The sequence below is a fragment of the Fukomys damarensis genome, unplaced genomic scaffold (assembly GCF_012274545.1).
Source record: "Fukomys damarensis isolate Sample0158 unplaced genomic scaffold, DMR_v1.0_HiC HiC_scaffold_3, whole genome shotgun sequence".
NCBI lineage: Eukaryota > Metazoa > Chordata > Mammalia > Rodentia > Bathyergidae > Fukomys > Fukomys damarensis.
Window position 1 is genome coordinate 13,222,222 of NW_022900915.1, and position 15,001 is coordinate 13,237,222.

Below are 15,001 nucleotides of genomic sequence, written 5' to 3' on the forward strand. Positions count from 1 at the left end.
ATACATATACACATGTATGTATACAGACCTCAGAGAAAGGCAAGCAATCTGTGGGCACCACCAAATCCCAACCCCCACACCAGCTCTTCTGGCAAGTAGAAGACCAGCAAAAGACTAGGTAAAAATTCTATTTAAAAAAAAAAGTACAGCAAAATTGTGCATAAATAATCTCTTTCCAAGTTTCCACTTACAAATCAGATGAGGAAACTGAGACCCAGAGAGGAGAGTATTTATGTTTGGGAGGATTAAAAAAGTAGTGCTGTGATTTATTAAACTCTATACTCCAGAGGCAGAAAGAGCAAACAGAATAAGAAAAGAAAGAAGCTTGAATGCACAGGTGGAAGTGGAGAGTCCAGGGGAATGGAGAGAAGAAATAAGCTCTCTGTGTCACAAGTGCAGGTGGCTTTGTGATTGTAGGTCTTGGTTATGCCAGGTCGCTTCATATCCACCAGGGAGCAGGTTGGTTGGGACAGCGCATGTGCACTTGGACCTAATCACAGAGAACAGCAATTCCATTTCAGTGTACTAGGTGCCTTCAAGGCACACAGTGTGTTTTTCTTCTCTTTACCCTAATAGGCCATGCAGGGGGTCACAGCAAAGAGACAAATCAAGGACACATTTTAATCCCCAGACTTTCTCCTTGGTGCTTTCATGACATGATTGCAAGAAAAAGTGATGGCCCCGTGGAGTACACCTGTAGCTCTCTGGTATTTGGAGAATTTGAAAAATCTGCCCATCTGGGCCTTTGCTGCTGACACGTTGTTACTTTTGAGGCTTAAAAAGTGAAGTTGGTTTATTTAAAGATGCTGTTGTTCTGGCTGGCCTGGAGATTTTTCTGCCCCCCTATTGAGAGAAACACCTATCAAGACCACTTTCAGCGGCAGCTGCCACATTAGCAGAGATTGATGGGCGCTCTAAGTGCTTTGCAGGCATAGGAAGGAACACCGCTTTTGGATTAAAATTGGAGGGGAGGTGAAGTATTGTCTGAGGGGGGTGTTTTTGCCTATTTCACTGACCTCATTCCACAAGCTATGAACTTTCTGATCAAGTCCTGCTCAGCTCAGTTTATCCAAAGAATGAGGCTTTGGGTAGCGACTATGTGTAGGCATTGGCTTCTTGCAACTACAGTGCTGAGGTGATGAGAAAATAGTCCACCCAGATCTCTCCAAGGATCAGAAGCAGAATGTCTCCTGATCCATCATCAGTGCTGTATATTCCCTACGTTCCCTCTTTTTCTTCCAGTCTCCCAGGTAAGTCAAGAGAACAACTTTGTATTCTCACCGTCCATATCACTCTCTAATGACTCAAGAGTATTCTTAGAACCCTTGATTTGTGGACAAGATAGCTTCTGTACTTGGCAGAAAAATGGTGACAAATTACATGTTGTTTCTCTTCCGTTAAGGCTACAGTCAGTTAAATCAGTATCCAACATTTCCTCCTTTCGTAAATGCTTGTCTGTATCCTTCAGGAATGGTGGCTCTGTCTTTCTCTGTAACCTGAGTCTAAGGAAGTTATGGCTCTACTTAAACAAGTTTTAATGTGTCGGGGGTTATTAACTTCACAATTTCACAACACAGGGGCTTCCCCTCTAAGCTTTTCAGAAGAAAGCCCATAGCTTCCCACATAAGAATTCATAGGAAAATCCCTCTCCAAATGCCTTCACCACTTTGGTCTATGTAGGCGCTTATCATTCTAGTGGACTGAAGTTCAGTGTGGTCCAATATCTGTTTCGCAGTGATGACAATATCTGCAAATCAGTGATCTCAGCAGTGACTGACTCTAAAATATTACTGCACATTGGTTCTCACCTGTCACCTGCTTGGCTTTCAGTACTTCATGTGATTCTACTATGGATCTAAGCAAAGCAGATTCTACAACCTTAGAGAAGGTTTTCAGAAGGACCTCATTACTCTTGCCAGCCATTTACACCAGAGTAACTTGGTACAGAGTATCCTTGCCTAATTCCATAGGTGAAGTTATAAACTCAGAACCTCTACACCTTTAACACACCCTCCCCTCTCTGGGTCTCAGCTTTTCCCTCCTGAAAGAGAAAAAGACTGGCTAAATCAGCACCCCTTAAAGTGTATGTTCCCAAACTATGAACATCCTTGGTGAGAGAAGTCTGGGAGACTCTCAGAAAATAAATTTTGCAAGTTCCTTTTCTGCAGATCTTCAGGGCTTTGTATAGGAAGAACATTTAAGCATTATGAGGCAGTTTGTGTACACAAACAAGTTATATTTTTCAAACTGCACATCATCCCATTCCTTCCGTATTTTGAGTGCACATCGTGGAGGAAGAGTTCTGATGAACACACTTCACATTAGCAAAAAGCCAAATTATTTCTAGAACGCCTTCAGGTTCAAGAACTATTTTTTTCTCTTTATAATCTCCTCTTCTGATTAAGAAGCACAAGTATTTAACATTATAGGAAATGCTAAAGAGGAAAATATATGTGTGCGTGTGTTAAAGGCAAACTCTAAAACTTGATTTGAGTAATAGTAATGAAAATAAATAGGCATTATTAAGCATCATTTTAATGTGTTAGATACTGAGAAATGCTTTGCTTTCATTATCTAATTTAATTCTCACAGGAATCTTATGATCTATTATTTTTTATCTCTTATTTACAGATGAGGAAACTAGAATTTAAAGAGGTTTGATTATTAATAAATAAATAGTGCAAATCACTCAACAAGAAGCAGGGACAAGACATCCATCCTTTGCAATTTCATTCTAAATACATTAAATAATCAACGTACTAAGCTTTCTGCTTTTGTACCCCAAATCAGCAAGTTGCCACACTAAAGTAGATATAAACTAATTGCAATAGCAATTATCTTTTATGTGAAATTCTGAAATTAGCATGAAATAATGTTGAATCATCATTCTCATATATACTGAAAATATATATAACAACTAAATGTTACCAAATGATTTATTATGATTGGTGCTAGATTACAATGTATATGAAATGGAGTCATTTATGGAAACACATAAAAATAGTTACCTATTTCTGTAATTATATTCACACAAGAATCTGAAATATAGCTTCTGTTCTGCCTTTTAAAATATATCCACAGAATGACTTTTGTAGTTTTCACCATACAATTTTACAATACTGATACCGCACCTGTATCATCTACTATACTATAAGAACTAAACAGAATATGAAAGCAGTTAATAGCAAATTAATTTTTATATCTATCAGTGATTTCAAAGAAAATAGTTTGTTTCCATTGGCAGTGAGAATAGATGGTAGTAATTAGCACTGTCGATATTGCATACGTATATATGTATGTATATATTTATATGTTGCTCAGGGCTGTTGTTCCATCTACAGGCAGTTGCCTTTTGAGTGAACCAATAATTGCCAAAATAGTGTGCAATTCCACTGGGACATTAGTATTACTATTTTTAGCATGTTTCTCTTGCAAAAATACATAGGTAAGAAAGAAATACAGCAGGCTGAGATGTACAGTGTTACATACCAAGGTAAAACAGCTACTGAGTTATCAGCGTCACAGTAGTTTATGTATATTTGCTATTCACAGACTGCAGCCTTTTGCTGAATCACCAAGCTGCTGGAAATTGACGACGCGTAGACATGCATTCGTGTGAGTCCATAATTAATGACGTTTATACTGTAATAAGCACGTTCATTTTAACACCTTTCAGTAAACAGATTCCTTTAAAGTTTGAGTTAAATTAGTTATCACAATTACACACAAAAAGAACCTGGAAACAATCTGACATTACACTTATGTACAAGCAAACTGCATTGGAAAAGAGAAGAGGTAATTTCAATGGGTGTCACTTGGTATACATCTGTGTGCAAGAAACTGACCCAAATCATCAAGTGCTTGAATGAGGTCAGGAAAAAGTAACATGAGCAAGGCCCTAATAAATTGCCATTGTTAATTCTAGCAAAATTCAGACTTCTTTGTGCTGGCATCGCTTTCAAAGCATCAGAGACAGAAAGAGGAATTTGACAATCCCTGGTAAAATATATTTGAAGATCTCCAGGTAATCTCACCAACAGGGTCCTTAATTTTATGTGTTAAGGGTTGTGCTGATATTATTTAATCATGTCAATTTAACTTGGACAAATTATTTTGTTAGGTTCTACCCAGTACTGTCTTGGTTATAAACGATGTAGGAAACAAGAATTTAACTAAGATTTCTATTTAAATTCCTTCGGCCAACACAAAGATTCATTTTACAGACTAAGCTGAACACTAAGACCAATCCAAGGAGTGATTCACAGAAAGCAGATCCCATTAACAACTTTTACTGGGTTCTGAAATGCAGCTTCCCTAAATTGGTGTTTCTATGTATTTTAAGTAGTATATTTTTTTCAGCAGTTCACGAATCTATCTTTTAGAACAGAAGCAAGGTCAGGAGTTCTGACAGTCCCACTCTCATGATTAAAGAAAAATACATTCAGGAGAGAATTTTAAGAAAAATTCTCCTGATTCAACATTTTCCTTTGAAATTAAAAATAAACAACATGGCATGGGAACTTGAAGCCAGGATGATGTAAAAACCTCCTTCTGTTCCAAACTTCTGGAGAAAAATAATCATTCCTTTGAGTGTCCTTAATCCTAATTAGAATATTTAAATATATAAATACTTAAGATTTAAATAGTTAAATAATTAGAATATTTAGAATATAAGAAATAACTTTTTGCTAATGCTTTTAAGACTACATATTCAAGGAACTCATAGGGGAAAAATGAATGACGATATTTGCTTCACTCACAGGTGCTGTAGGTATGTCAGAGGAGGAGTCTATGCCTGGTATCTCAGCTGATTCCCGGCCTGGGAACCATATATTTCTGAAGGGACAGGCTTGTTCACATACAAACTGATTCCAAGGAGCACCAGGGAAACTCTGTTTGCATAGGTTGACTTAAATATTTTTCATATTTCCCAATAAGAGGCAAAGCCCATGGCTATAAGACCATAACTTACTGTATTTGTAGGAGTGCCCATAATTCAGTCATTTGGTTGTGATATCTATAGAATGCCAAAATAAATAACATTTTATTTCATTTGACTATACATTGTTCCTTCTTTGAGCAACTATTTTGGTATTTCTATAAACAGGCTGAAAGGCTTGTTCCCAGGAGACTAGTGTTTGGTTATTAATACATGTGTCCTTGAGCTTCAGTATCTATTTACAATATGTATATTATAAATTATCTACTATAGCTTCAAAATAAACAATTAATTCCACCTGTAAGTTGTGTAGGCCATAGAGAAAAGCACAAATGATAAAATAAAAACAACTAGGAGATGACAGATGATCCAATATGTACCATGAAGGCAATAATCTCTGGTTTTGTGCTATCCATATTTATATTTTCTTTTTCTTTTGTTCCTAAACATCATCATTGTTCATTTGGATTTTTAATTTTTTTTGTTGTTTTTTGTAATGAATAAGTTTGAAAACACATAGTTTGAAATTCCTACAAATGGTTTAATAAGCCAGTTTTATAAGTTTGACATTTCTTGAAATGCACTTTTGTATCCAATGATGTTAAATCTACGGATTTCAATTGTATGCTCTGTACTACAAATAAATATACACATTCATAGTGGAAGAAAACTTGGGAAACCAGAAATTAGTAGATTATCTAGGAAACTAAATATAAATTATAATAATTTTCCCAAACTCAAAATTCCAAAGATTTTCAAACTATGAGTTTCATGTGTGTATACATATATATAGATATTTATATATATATATAAATTTAGATAGATATAAACACATATATACATATATATGTAGTTTTATAAATAAACTTACATACATACACACACACACACACACACACACACACATACTCACACTCTTTCACCTATGTCAGTGCAGTCCCTTTTCTGCTGCTGCCTCTGTTCCCCAGCCTACAGCAGCAACAGTGAGATGTTGGGGGCATTCAATTCTGTTGGATTTCTGAGCTGACTTGAATTTTAAAAACAGTTTTAAACTCAAAGGTGAAACTAGAAGAAATCTAAATACATATATGTATGAATACACATATCTACACTCACACACCTATTTTACTTGTGAAACTTGCCCTGGTGACCTTAATGCAGCATAGCACACAGAAACGGGTAGAATCCTCCTGGGTGGAACCTGGTCTGCCACTTGGGGTTTCATAATGGACCAATACTTATCAGAAATTTGTTCTGCAATATTATGATTCCATATAATGTTTGTGGCATAAAGTACAGCCCACAGCAGGAAAAACTACCCTTCCAAATCTGCCCCTCCTTTGTCTTCTTAGAAGACGCATGCCTAGTTGTATATATAATTTAAAAATAAATAATGACTTTTAGGAAACATGTCAGGCTAGGATCTCCCTGGCCTCCCTTTCACTTAGAGTTGAAGAGACAAGGAACAGACAAAGTCCAGAGAAAAAACAGCAGAGGTTATGAGACAGGTGAGCCTTTGGAGTTCATGACAATCAGCCCTGTCACTGTTAACTATGGGCCTTTGCTACTTCCTGTTTCTGAGCCTCACTGACCTCGTGTGTAAGAAAGAAGATAGTGCCAAGGCCTATTTCATGGGTTATTACAGGATTAAATGAGATAGGGTTTGTAAAGCACTTGGAATTTTGGGCACAAAATCCTTAATATGCATTATTTATAACTTAATATTTAAACCATAATTCCAGAACGTTGAGCAGAACTACAAAGAAAAATAAATTAGTCTAGGATTTTAGGGATTTGAATTCAAGTTCTTTATTCCACATTTGATTCTCTAGTCTATTATAACATTCATTATAGTGATCTGTACTTGGTATGCATTCAACAATCATTTTCTGAATGCATGCATAAATAAACAAATAAGTGAATAACTAATTTAAATTCTCTTGTCCTTGGTTTCACTTGTATACAATGGGAAGTGAGTGATCTGACTTTTATTTCATCACTTGTGATGTTGGTATACTAAATTAGAGGAAAAATGTCAAATTATCTGAGATTACATATGTGTTTTATGTCCTAATAAAGTAGTTTATGCACATGCCATAATAAGGCCTGTAGCCAGGGCCTGTACTAAGACTCACATTCTTGAAAACAGGAAGTGAGATCCTATGTGGCCCTAGAAAGGATATTTTCCATAACCTTCATGCCATGTTTAATAAGTAGGTATTTAGCCCAAAGACATAAAGTGCTATGATGAGCAGTTAAAGATGAAGAAAATATTGGCCCATTCTAAAAACTTTCTCCCAGTACTGGTTTCATGTCTACAAGTACCTTGTTACCTGTTATTGATCACTCTGAAAAACATATGCAACATAAGTCGTGAAAACTAAAAAGCCTCCCAAAGAGCTTCACTGATAATTTAACTTTTACAAGTTTGACAATGCCAATGAACTATAATTTTTCTGAGGCACAGAAATTGAAGTAGAGGATACAATAAACTACAGACCTGCCTCATCACTATCAGAATGCTATGGGGGATTCTATATTTTTCTCTCTAACGCTTACCTTTCATGTTGATACAAATGGATAATTGTACCTAATTTTAAGTAAACCCTATATACATTTAAATTGGTAACTAATTATTATTGTTCTTTTTTATCTTATCACTTCTGGACATGGTACAGGAAAATGCTTCACAAATTTAAACCAAGCCTTCAGAGTTTCTCAACCTAAACACCGTTGACACTTGGGGATGGATAATTCTACGTTGTAACAGTCTTTACTGTGAACTGCAGGATTTTTAGTAGCATCTCTAGCTTCCGTCCATTAGATGTCAACAGCACCCCTCAATCATGAAAATCAAAAATGTCTCCACACATTGCTAAAAGCCCCCTGGGCTACAGAATCATTCCTTGTTGAGAATCACTAACTTAAATGTACACAAGCCACATAAATCAAAGAGACTTTTCTTAAAACTGTCTCCGTCTCTCTTTCATATAAAAAGATAAAACTATGGACCACTGGCTATAACTGAGAAAAACTGCTGGTGATCAATGTGAATTCTGTGTCTGTTTTAGCTTTCAAAATTGAATTCTAAGAGGCTGGGGGTGCAGCTTAGTAGAAGAGTGCTTACCTAGCAATGAAGTCTTGGGTCCTAGTACCCTCTTCTTCTTTCTTTCTTATTCTTTTCTTTTTGGTAAGACATTATTCTTGACCATTAAATAAAAAAACGTTTTGATTTTCTCCCACAAATCTGTAATGTCATATTAAAAGACCATTTTACTCAACATTCTCAAGGACTGATATCCACCATAAGACAAGCATCCTTCAGAACTAAGCTGTTCAACTTTGTAACCAAAGAGTTCTTCCCTTATGGCACTCAGCACTCACATGCACATTAGCCAGTGACCCAACACTAACCTGAAAAGTACACCTAGACCCCATGCACACACATACATGCACACAAATACAATCTTGAGACAATTCTTCACTATTTCGTGGTGTATCAACTGTTTCCATTGTGATGGATGGAACCCACATCAAGGAGGATCTGAAGTAACACTGATTTTAATTGTGCAAATGTAGACAAATTAGCTAAAGGTCAATCTAAGAATGAATTGCCTAGTGGAGCATTCACTGGAGAAAGAAGACTTACTAAATCTCTTGTTAAGTGCTTTTAAAGGTTGATTGATAGGAAAATAACCTTCACCCTCCCCCAAGACAACTCCCCTCATAACTGCTGGGCCAGGATACATTTTTCTTTATGGTTTTTAAAGTAATTCCCCTCAATAAAGCAAGAATGAAGGTCTAAAACTTAAAATTAATTATCCAATTAACAACACAATTTGTTCACAAACAAGTGGAACATTCTTTAAAGGTCAGGAAGTTGGGGGAGCAGAGATCGCATTTGGGGAAGGAGAGGAGAGAAGGCAACAAACCAAATCAAATTTGTTTCGGTTTTATATTGACCAAGTAACCTTAATTAGCAGCACAAGTTTATCAATTTTATTAATGATTAGTTTGCTTTGGCAATAATCTTTAACTAAATATTCACTAATGATCATGACAAGCCATTCATTCTCTAATCCATCCGTTCTCTATTTCTTATAAAGTGGGAATCTGGCATCTGTTCTGTGACTTTATAATGTCGGTAGGGCCAACTAGGTTATCATTACAGCCTTATAGGGTGTTTGTTTTTGTTATGTTTTTTATTTGAATAATCACAGCATAGCCATCTCTTTTGATCAGAGTGACTAAAAAATTCTAAGACTTCACTTGCACTTTCTTTTGTGTTATTATGTGTGGAATAATACCATTTGGAAGCATCCCTTCTTCCTTTTGCAATTATTCTCATATATGGGGTTTTCCTTTAACTTTTTAGCATTCAAGAACTTCATTATCTGAGATCCTCATAGTTCTACCACAAAGTGGGGAAAATAAATATTTCAGTGGTTCAGGATTTTATTGACAATATAACCCAAATTCATTAATCAATACATATCCACATAGATCTAACAGAATGAGCTTTGGGGCCATAGCCATCATTAAGTAACAGATGGCTTCTCAAGTCTCTCTGACTCAAAATGAGTAAGCAAATGAGAAGCTCTCCTTGGAAAAGATCCTTTTCTTTATTCCTGGTTCGATAGTATCAGGATATATCTCATTTAAAGATGTACTGTGACCTACCTGGGCATAAAACTATAATGATGGGGTGGGGATGGGGCACAAATGCACCTTACAGGGAAGGGACTATGGCTGAGAGGCAGATGGATGGCAAAGGGATCCTGATAAAATCTAATCTACCCCAGTACTACCAATGTTCTGTTTTGAGCCCCTTCTTTTAGAATAATGAATAATACATGCTTTCACTTATTTGTAGAGGGAAGAATGTTAGAGGATAAGGAAGCACCATTAGCATGTGAGAGAAACCCTGACCTCTCCACAGTCTCCAAATAGCAGTTACTAACAAAAAAGGTCAACAGACTGTCTTCAGTAAACTCAGTAAGAATGCTTTTTCAAAATGCAGATTCTTTGGCCTTGATTCAAGTTTCTAACTCAAACTTTGGCATTAAGGTGAAGAAATCTGCATCGAAAAAATGCTAGATGATTTTGTGCATATTGAGTGCTGTGAATCCCTGCTGAAATGTTCACAAAAGGTAGCTGGGGAAAGACTTCATTCCAATGTATACAGCAAGATGAGGAAAGCAGACATTGCAAACAAACTCAGGTTGCATCACAAGATTGTGATTATTAACGTGTAAGGCTTCTCTTTCAGCAGGGGTGGAGAACAATAACCATTTTGTCTACAAACAGAAGGATGAAAGGAATATAAATCAAACCCATTCCAGCAGGTTTCATTTGGTCTAATTTCTCTGCAGATATTAATCATCGTAGAGGCTTGTACGAATGACATCTAACTCCACTGTAACTCAGAACACCGAACACTCATTTTGAGTCTTTATATTTGTACAATATAAAAGAAAATAAATAAATTGAAACAGTGGGCCATCAAGATTGCAAGGCATCAACTATACCAAGATATGAAAGAGAAATGGCTCATACTAACCTATCGCCCAGCATTCAAACTGGCAAAAACATTTATCTGCCAGAGTCATCTGAGGGAAAAATAACTTCCTTTATTTTTCCTTTAAAAATTGCTATGTCAAGTGGAGGTGACAAAGATTCCTTCCAAAAAGTTCAGAGAAAATTCATATTAATCCTAGTAAAGATCATCTAGAAGTCCAAGTTTAGTCAAATTCCCCAGCAATGTGTCCAGTGGCAGAAAATACCAGCACTCACATGCCGTTAGGCCTTTATAGTAGGTGAAAATTGAAAGGGTGAAACTGCAGAAAAAGGATGCTTGAGAATCAAAGTTTGACTCCTACTGCAGGAACTAGTGTCAAGTGATTTTGCAAAAACACCTTTCCTTTTTCTCACTGGAGCATGTTTTGCTTAACACTGACAAAAGACACTCAGGGAGGGTATAAAGCCCAGGGAAACAAAAGTAAACTAGCAGCACAAGCAGTGGTTAACAAGAGAATTCAAAATGAGCAACACACTTGTGCCTGTGAATAAGGGTGCCCCTAAATCAAACAAGGCCAACTGAAAATTGAAAAGTTCCATGTCAGCCCCCTTTAATCAGTGTGCCCCCAAAAGTGAATCAGTTGGAACAGACGTAACTATGAAGTAATAAGGAGCAGAAGAGATGCTAATGAGAGCATTGTTCTCCTCTTTTATTTTAAATTGCCACTTGGGCATTTCCAGTAAGGTATCTGTGCTTGTAATTTCAAAGGAAAACATCACTGAACTCTACTTTGGAAGCCACTTCGCGTTTTTCTGTGACCACATCTCAGTACAATCATTTCTTAGCATAGGAAGGAGCGATCTGGTATTTTTATTTTCCTGCCTTGCCATTTTTCTACTGAATGTAGATTACTTCTTTTTGTTGATAGGAGGTAAGAGGGCTTCATCAATATGTTTATGACTCGGGGACCAATACACCTATAGGGAAAGGCCTTCCCAGGCTCATTAAATTTAGCATTGTGGGATTTGGGGGGAGACAACCTAAAGGATGAAGTGGGGGGTGCTCTACAATAAGATTTCCCCATTCATTTGACCCACCGGATACCATTAGTTTCTTCATATCAATAATTCAGTGCCCTTGTCATAACCAATGTTCAACAAGTGAACTACCTATATGGTTTTGTCCACAATCGAACTGAAAATTCTGAAAACCACTTTAACTTCAGTGAAAAAGGACTGACTGCCTGAGCCACTAGAACATTTATTCTCATAACTCACACAGATAGAACTCATTTCCACTGCTGCAGTCAGCCTGGGCCACAGTAGGTAACTCAGCAAGTCCTCAGAGCCACTCACCGACCCAGTTGATATTCGTCTCTATTCCAACACCGCACAGATTAACACCATGCTGTTGACCTAACTATTAGAAATTTTACAAAGGGGAAGGTGCCAGTCTAGAGCCAGCTAAGAGTAAGTGTCCTGTTGTTGTTTTAAAAGATTTCCTACTACTACTTTTGTTCACTGGGTATATAAAAATACCTGCACTGAAACAAAATAACATAGCTGCCCAGGAGCTGGAGGGTCAGTGCCATGAACACCTCTTGCACAGTACTGAATTTCCAGTTTGATATACACAGTAAAAAAAGTGGGTTGACTGACAACTCAGTTCTTCAGTTCTTGTCTGCTTGTGTGTCTAACTTCATGCTATTATAGCTAGGTATGAAATTTTAGGAAGTTGAGGCTTTGGCCAATTTACTTAAACTCCAAATTTTTTTAAAGCTCTTCCAAATGAGACTACAAGAATTATTTAATTAAGTTTCAAATTCAATTTATAATCCATAACTCACTGAGCTCTGCAATTCTGATGATAGCATTTTGATGTATCATAAGACACACTTAGAAGAATGAAGGCTTATAGATGGGTTTTACAAGCAAAGCTATGTTGTAGTTAAAATTAAATACCTGCTAATATATTGATACATAAAAGAACACTCAAATTCATAAATTATAATTCTTTGGATGACTCCTAAAATAAATTTCTTTCTTTTACCTAAGTAAAATTTTAAACTCCATTTGAATCAGTAAGACAAGGAAACATTGCCTGAGTCTATTGCCCAGGAGTGAAGGCAAGAAATACAAAAATTTAGAAAAGGTATTCATACACTGATACCACTAATAACAGAAATCAATACAAAACTTTTACGTAGTAAATGTGTATCAAAAAAAGTTTTCAAAAAGAAGAAAAGTGATCATTAGGATTTTCTCCTACAGGCACCATCCAGTTGCCCTTATTACCTTTGATACACACACACACACACACACACACACACACACATAAACACACACAAAAAATTTAAGAGTACTTGGCACGTAATGAATGACCAATGATCTTTTTTCAGTTACCACTGAAATGCAGGAGGAAGGCTGAAAATTAAAACTGGTCTTTTAACCTTCATTTAGTACGAGTCTACAAAAGAACTAGCTGTTGGTGCATTAATAAAATACAAAGTCACATGGACGGATGGCTATTAACATTTTCTTTTTGGCTGTGTCCATACAGGCAAGGATATGATTTAAAAAAAAAAAAAGATAGTTTAGAAAGCCGAAATCTTAACTTTGGAGCTCCAGCTACCTAGTTGGATTGTCATGGACATCATAGAAATGACACAACTACACCTTAGTATGGATACAGCCAAATACCAGAATCCTAAAGGCAAACCAAAACTGGCTACAGCAAGTAATAATGTAGCATTGTAATTAAAATTCTTATGAGAAATAATTAGGAGGTATGTGAAATGCAATTCCTCGAAAACAAACAAAAGCTCTATCCTTATCCAAATATGGTACGTTGTTCTTAGCTCCACAATCCACAAGGAGGATTTTGTGTGAACTGTGTAGAGAGGCCACACCAGTAAAATGCTGCTAAGAACTCTGAAACACGGAGAGGAGGGTGATGATTCCATTCGTTCAGTAGTTATTTTTATGAATCTAAATGTTTGTTTAATGTACAGAGTATCTGACTAGCTCTTCTCACCCTCTCCTAATGCAGAGAAAGAGCAAAGTTGTAAAATGGAGCCTGAGGGTATTAATTTTAAAATAAGAAAGACAATTTGTTGATGATGAGGGTTATTCCATGTTACAAAGTGTTGCCAAGAGAGGCTGGGAAATCTGCCCATGAGCCAGTGAGCATTTTAAGAAACAGGCAGAGGCTCATGTGTCTGAAGGGCTCCGGAAGGGGCTGCTGGCAACAGGAGTACAGTCCTTAGGATGTCCAGGCCCTGGGTCCTGTGCGCTGTGTGTATGTACAGACTTAGTTGTGCTTGTGTTGCACAAATACTCATGCATACGGAGTCAATATAAACTGGCACGTACAGATTTAAGTGAAAAATCATATAAATTTGCCATTTCCCCTCACCCCATAAACAAAGGAAAGAATAATAGTAAAAACTAAACCTATGCCATTTGGCCAGATCTCTTTCTACCACATATCCTCGTTCAAGGGAAGGAGGTAGAAAATGAGAGAAAAAGCCCAGTTTGGGATAAATGACTCCCCAGGTCTGACAGCTACTCTCACGTAGCTGGTTCTCATTGTATAGAAGGTACTGAGTACGTGGGACCAAGTTAACAAACAACAACAGAAATTTTTTTCTTGTATTTCCACATCTGGAAAGAAATTTACCCTGTGGATTTGCATGTTAAGGTGAACTAGGTAAAAGTAGGCAGTAGTGTACATCAGTGGACTATTATGGTCTAACAAATATGTATCATTAGCTGTTATTTTTCCTTTAAAACATGAATTTCTTTTAGGAGGTTTATTTCAAAACGGTAACTTGATTTTGTTTTTGTTTTTCTTCTCCCACCCCCAGCCCTCCCCTATAGATGATACTTCCGTAAGAGTTCAGATTGCCAAGGGTGTTTTCTCTCAGGGAACCGATCTGGAATTTTGATCTTTAGGAAATCCTGGATACATTTCTCCAGCTCTTCCTCAACTGAGAGCTTTTCCTTAACAGCTTTTTTTTTGCTGCTCATGTTCGACTCCCTAGAGCCTGAAGTCAGAGTCCGGAGCAGATCACTTTTCCTCCGCATCTCTGACTGCTGGATCAGCTGGACTGGGCCCTTCTTGATGGGACGGTCCAGAGTCTGGATGTTTGTCTGGCGTGTCACGGGCCCACAGATGACTGTCTCTTGCGGGGAGCTGGCCTCGGACTGGCTGTCGCAGCTGGAAGTAGAGAGATCATTGCAGGACGTGCCGCTCTCCCCTTCTTTGCCGCCCTTACCATTCTTGCAGCAGCAGTCGCAATGGGAGGATGACCACCTGGAAGGCTCACCTGGAAGGGAAGCACAGAACCCGGGGGGTTAATGCCAGCTCAGTTTGTAGCAGTGCAGCAGCAAACACAGGCACAAGCATCGCACAGGTAGGTTTTTGGAAGAAGCAGGATGAACACAGGGTGAGCTACAACAGCAGCAACCAGAAAGCCAAGTCCTTGAGGGCAGGAAGATAGTGTGGTGTACAACAAATAGTAGGTACCATAAGGCTTAAACCTA

The 15,001-nt window shown here is 37.4% G+C and overlaps 1 protein-coding gene across 4 annotated transcripts in view; it reads right to left on the reverse strand.

The window, feature by feature from the left end:
- Nucleotides 1–5,808: 5,808 nt before the first annotated feature.
- The window catches only part of Kctd16 (potassium channel tetramerization domain containing 16), a 284,549-nt gene continuing 275,356 nt past the window's right edge, over nucleotides 5,809–15,001 (reverse strand). For all 4 annotated transcript variants that reach the window (XM_010627039.2, XM_033766879.1, XM_033766883.1 and 1 more), the window contains one exon: nucleotides 5,809–14,784. In XM_010627039.2, coding sequence (XP_010625341.1) covers nucleotides 14,330–14,784 — 455 coding nt within the window. In that variant the 3' untranslated portion in view covers nucleotides 5,809–14,329. The remainder of the gene's footprint in view (nucleotides 14,785–15,001) is intronic.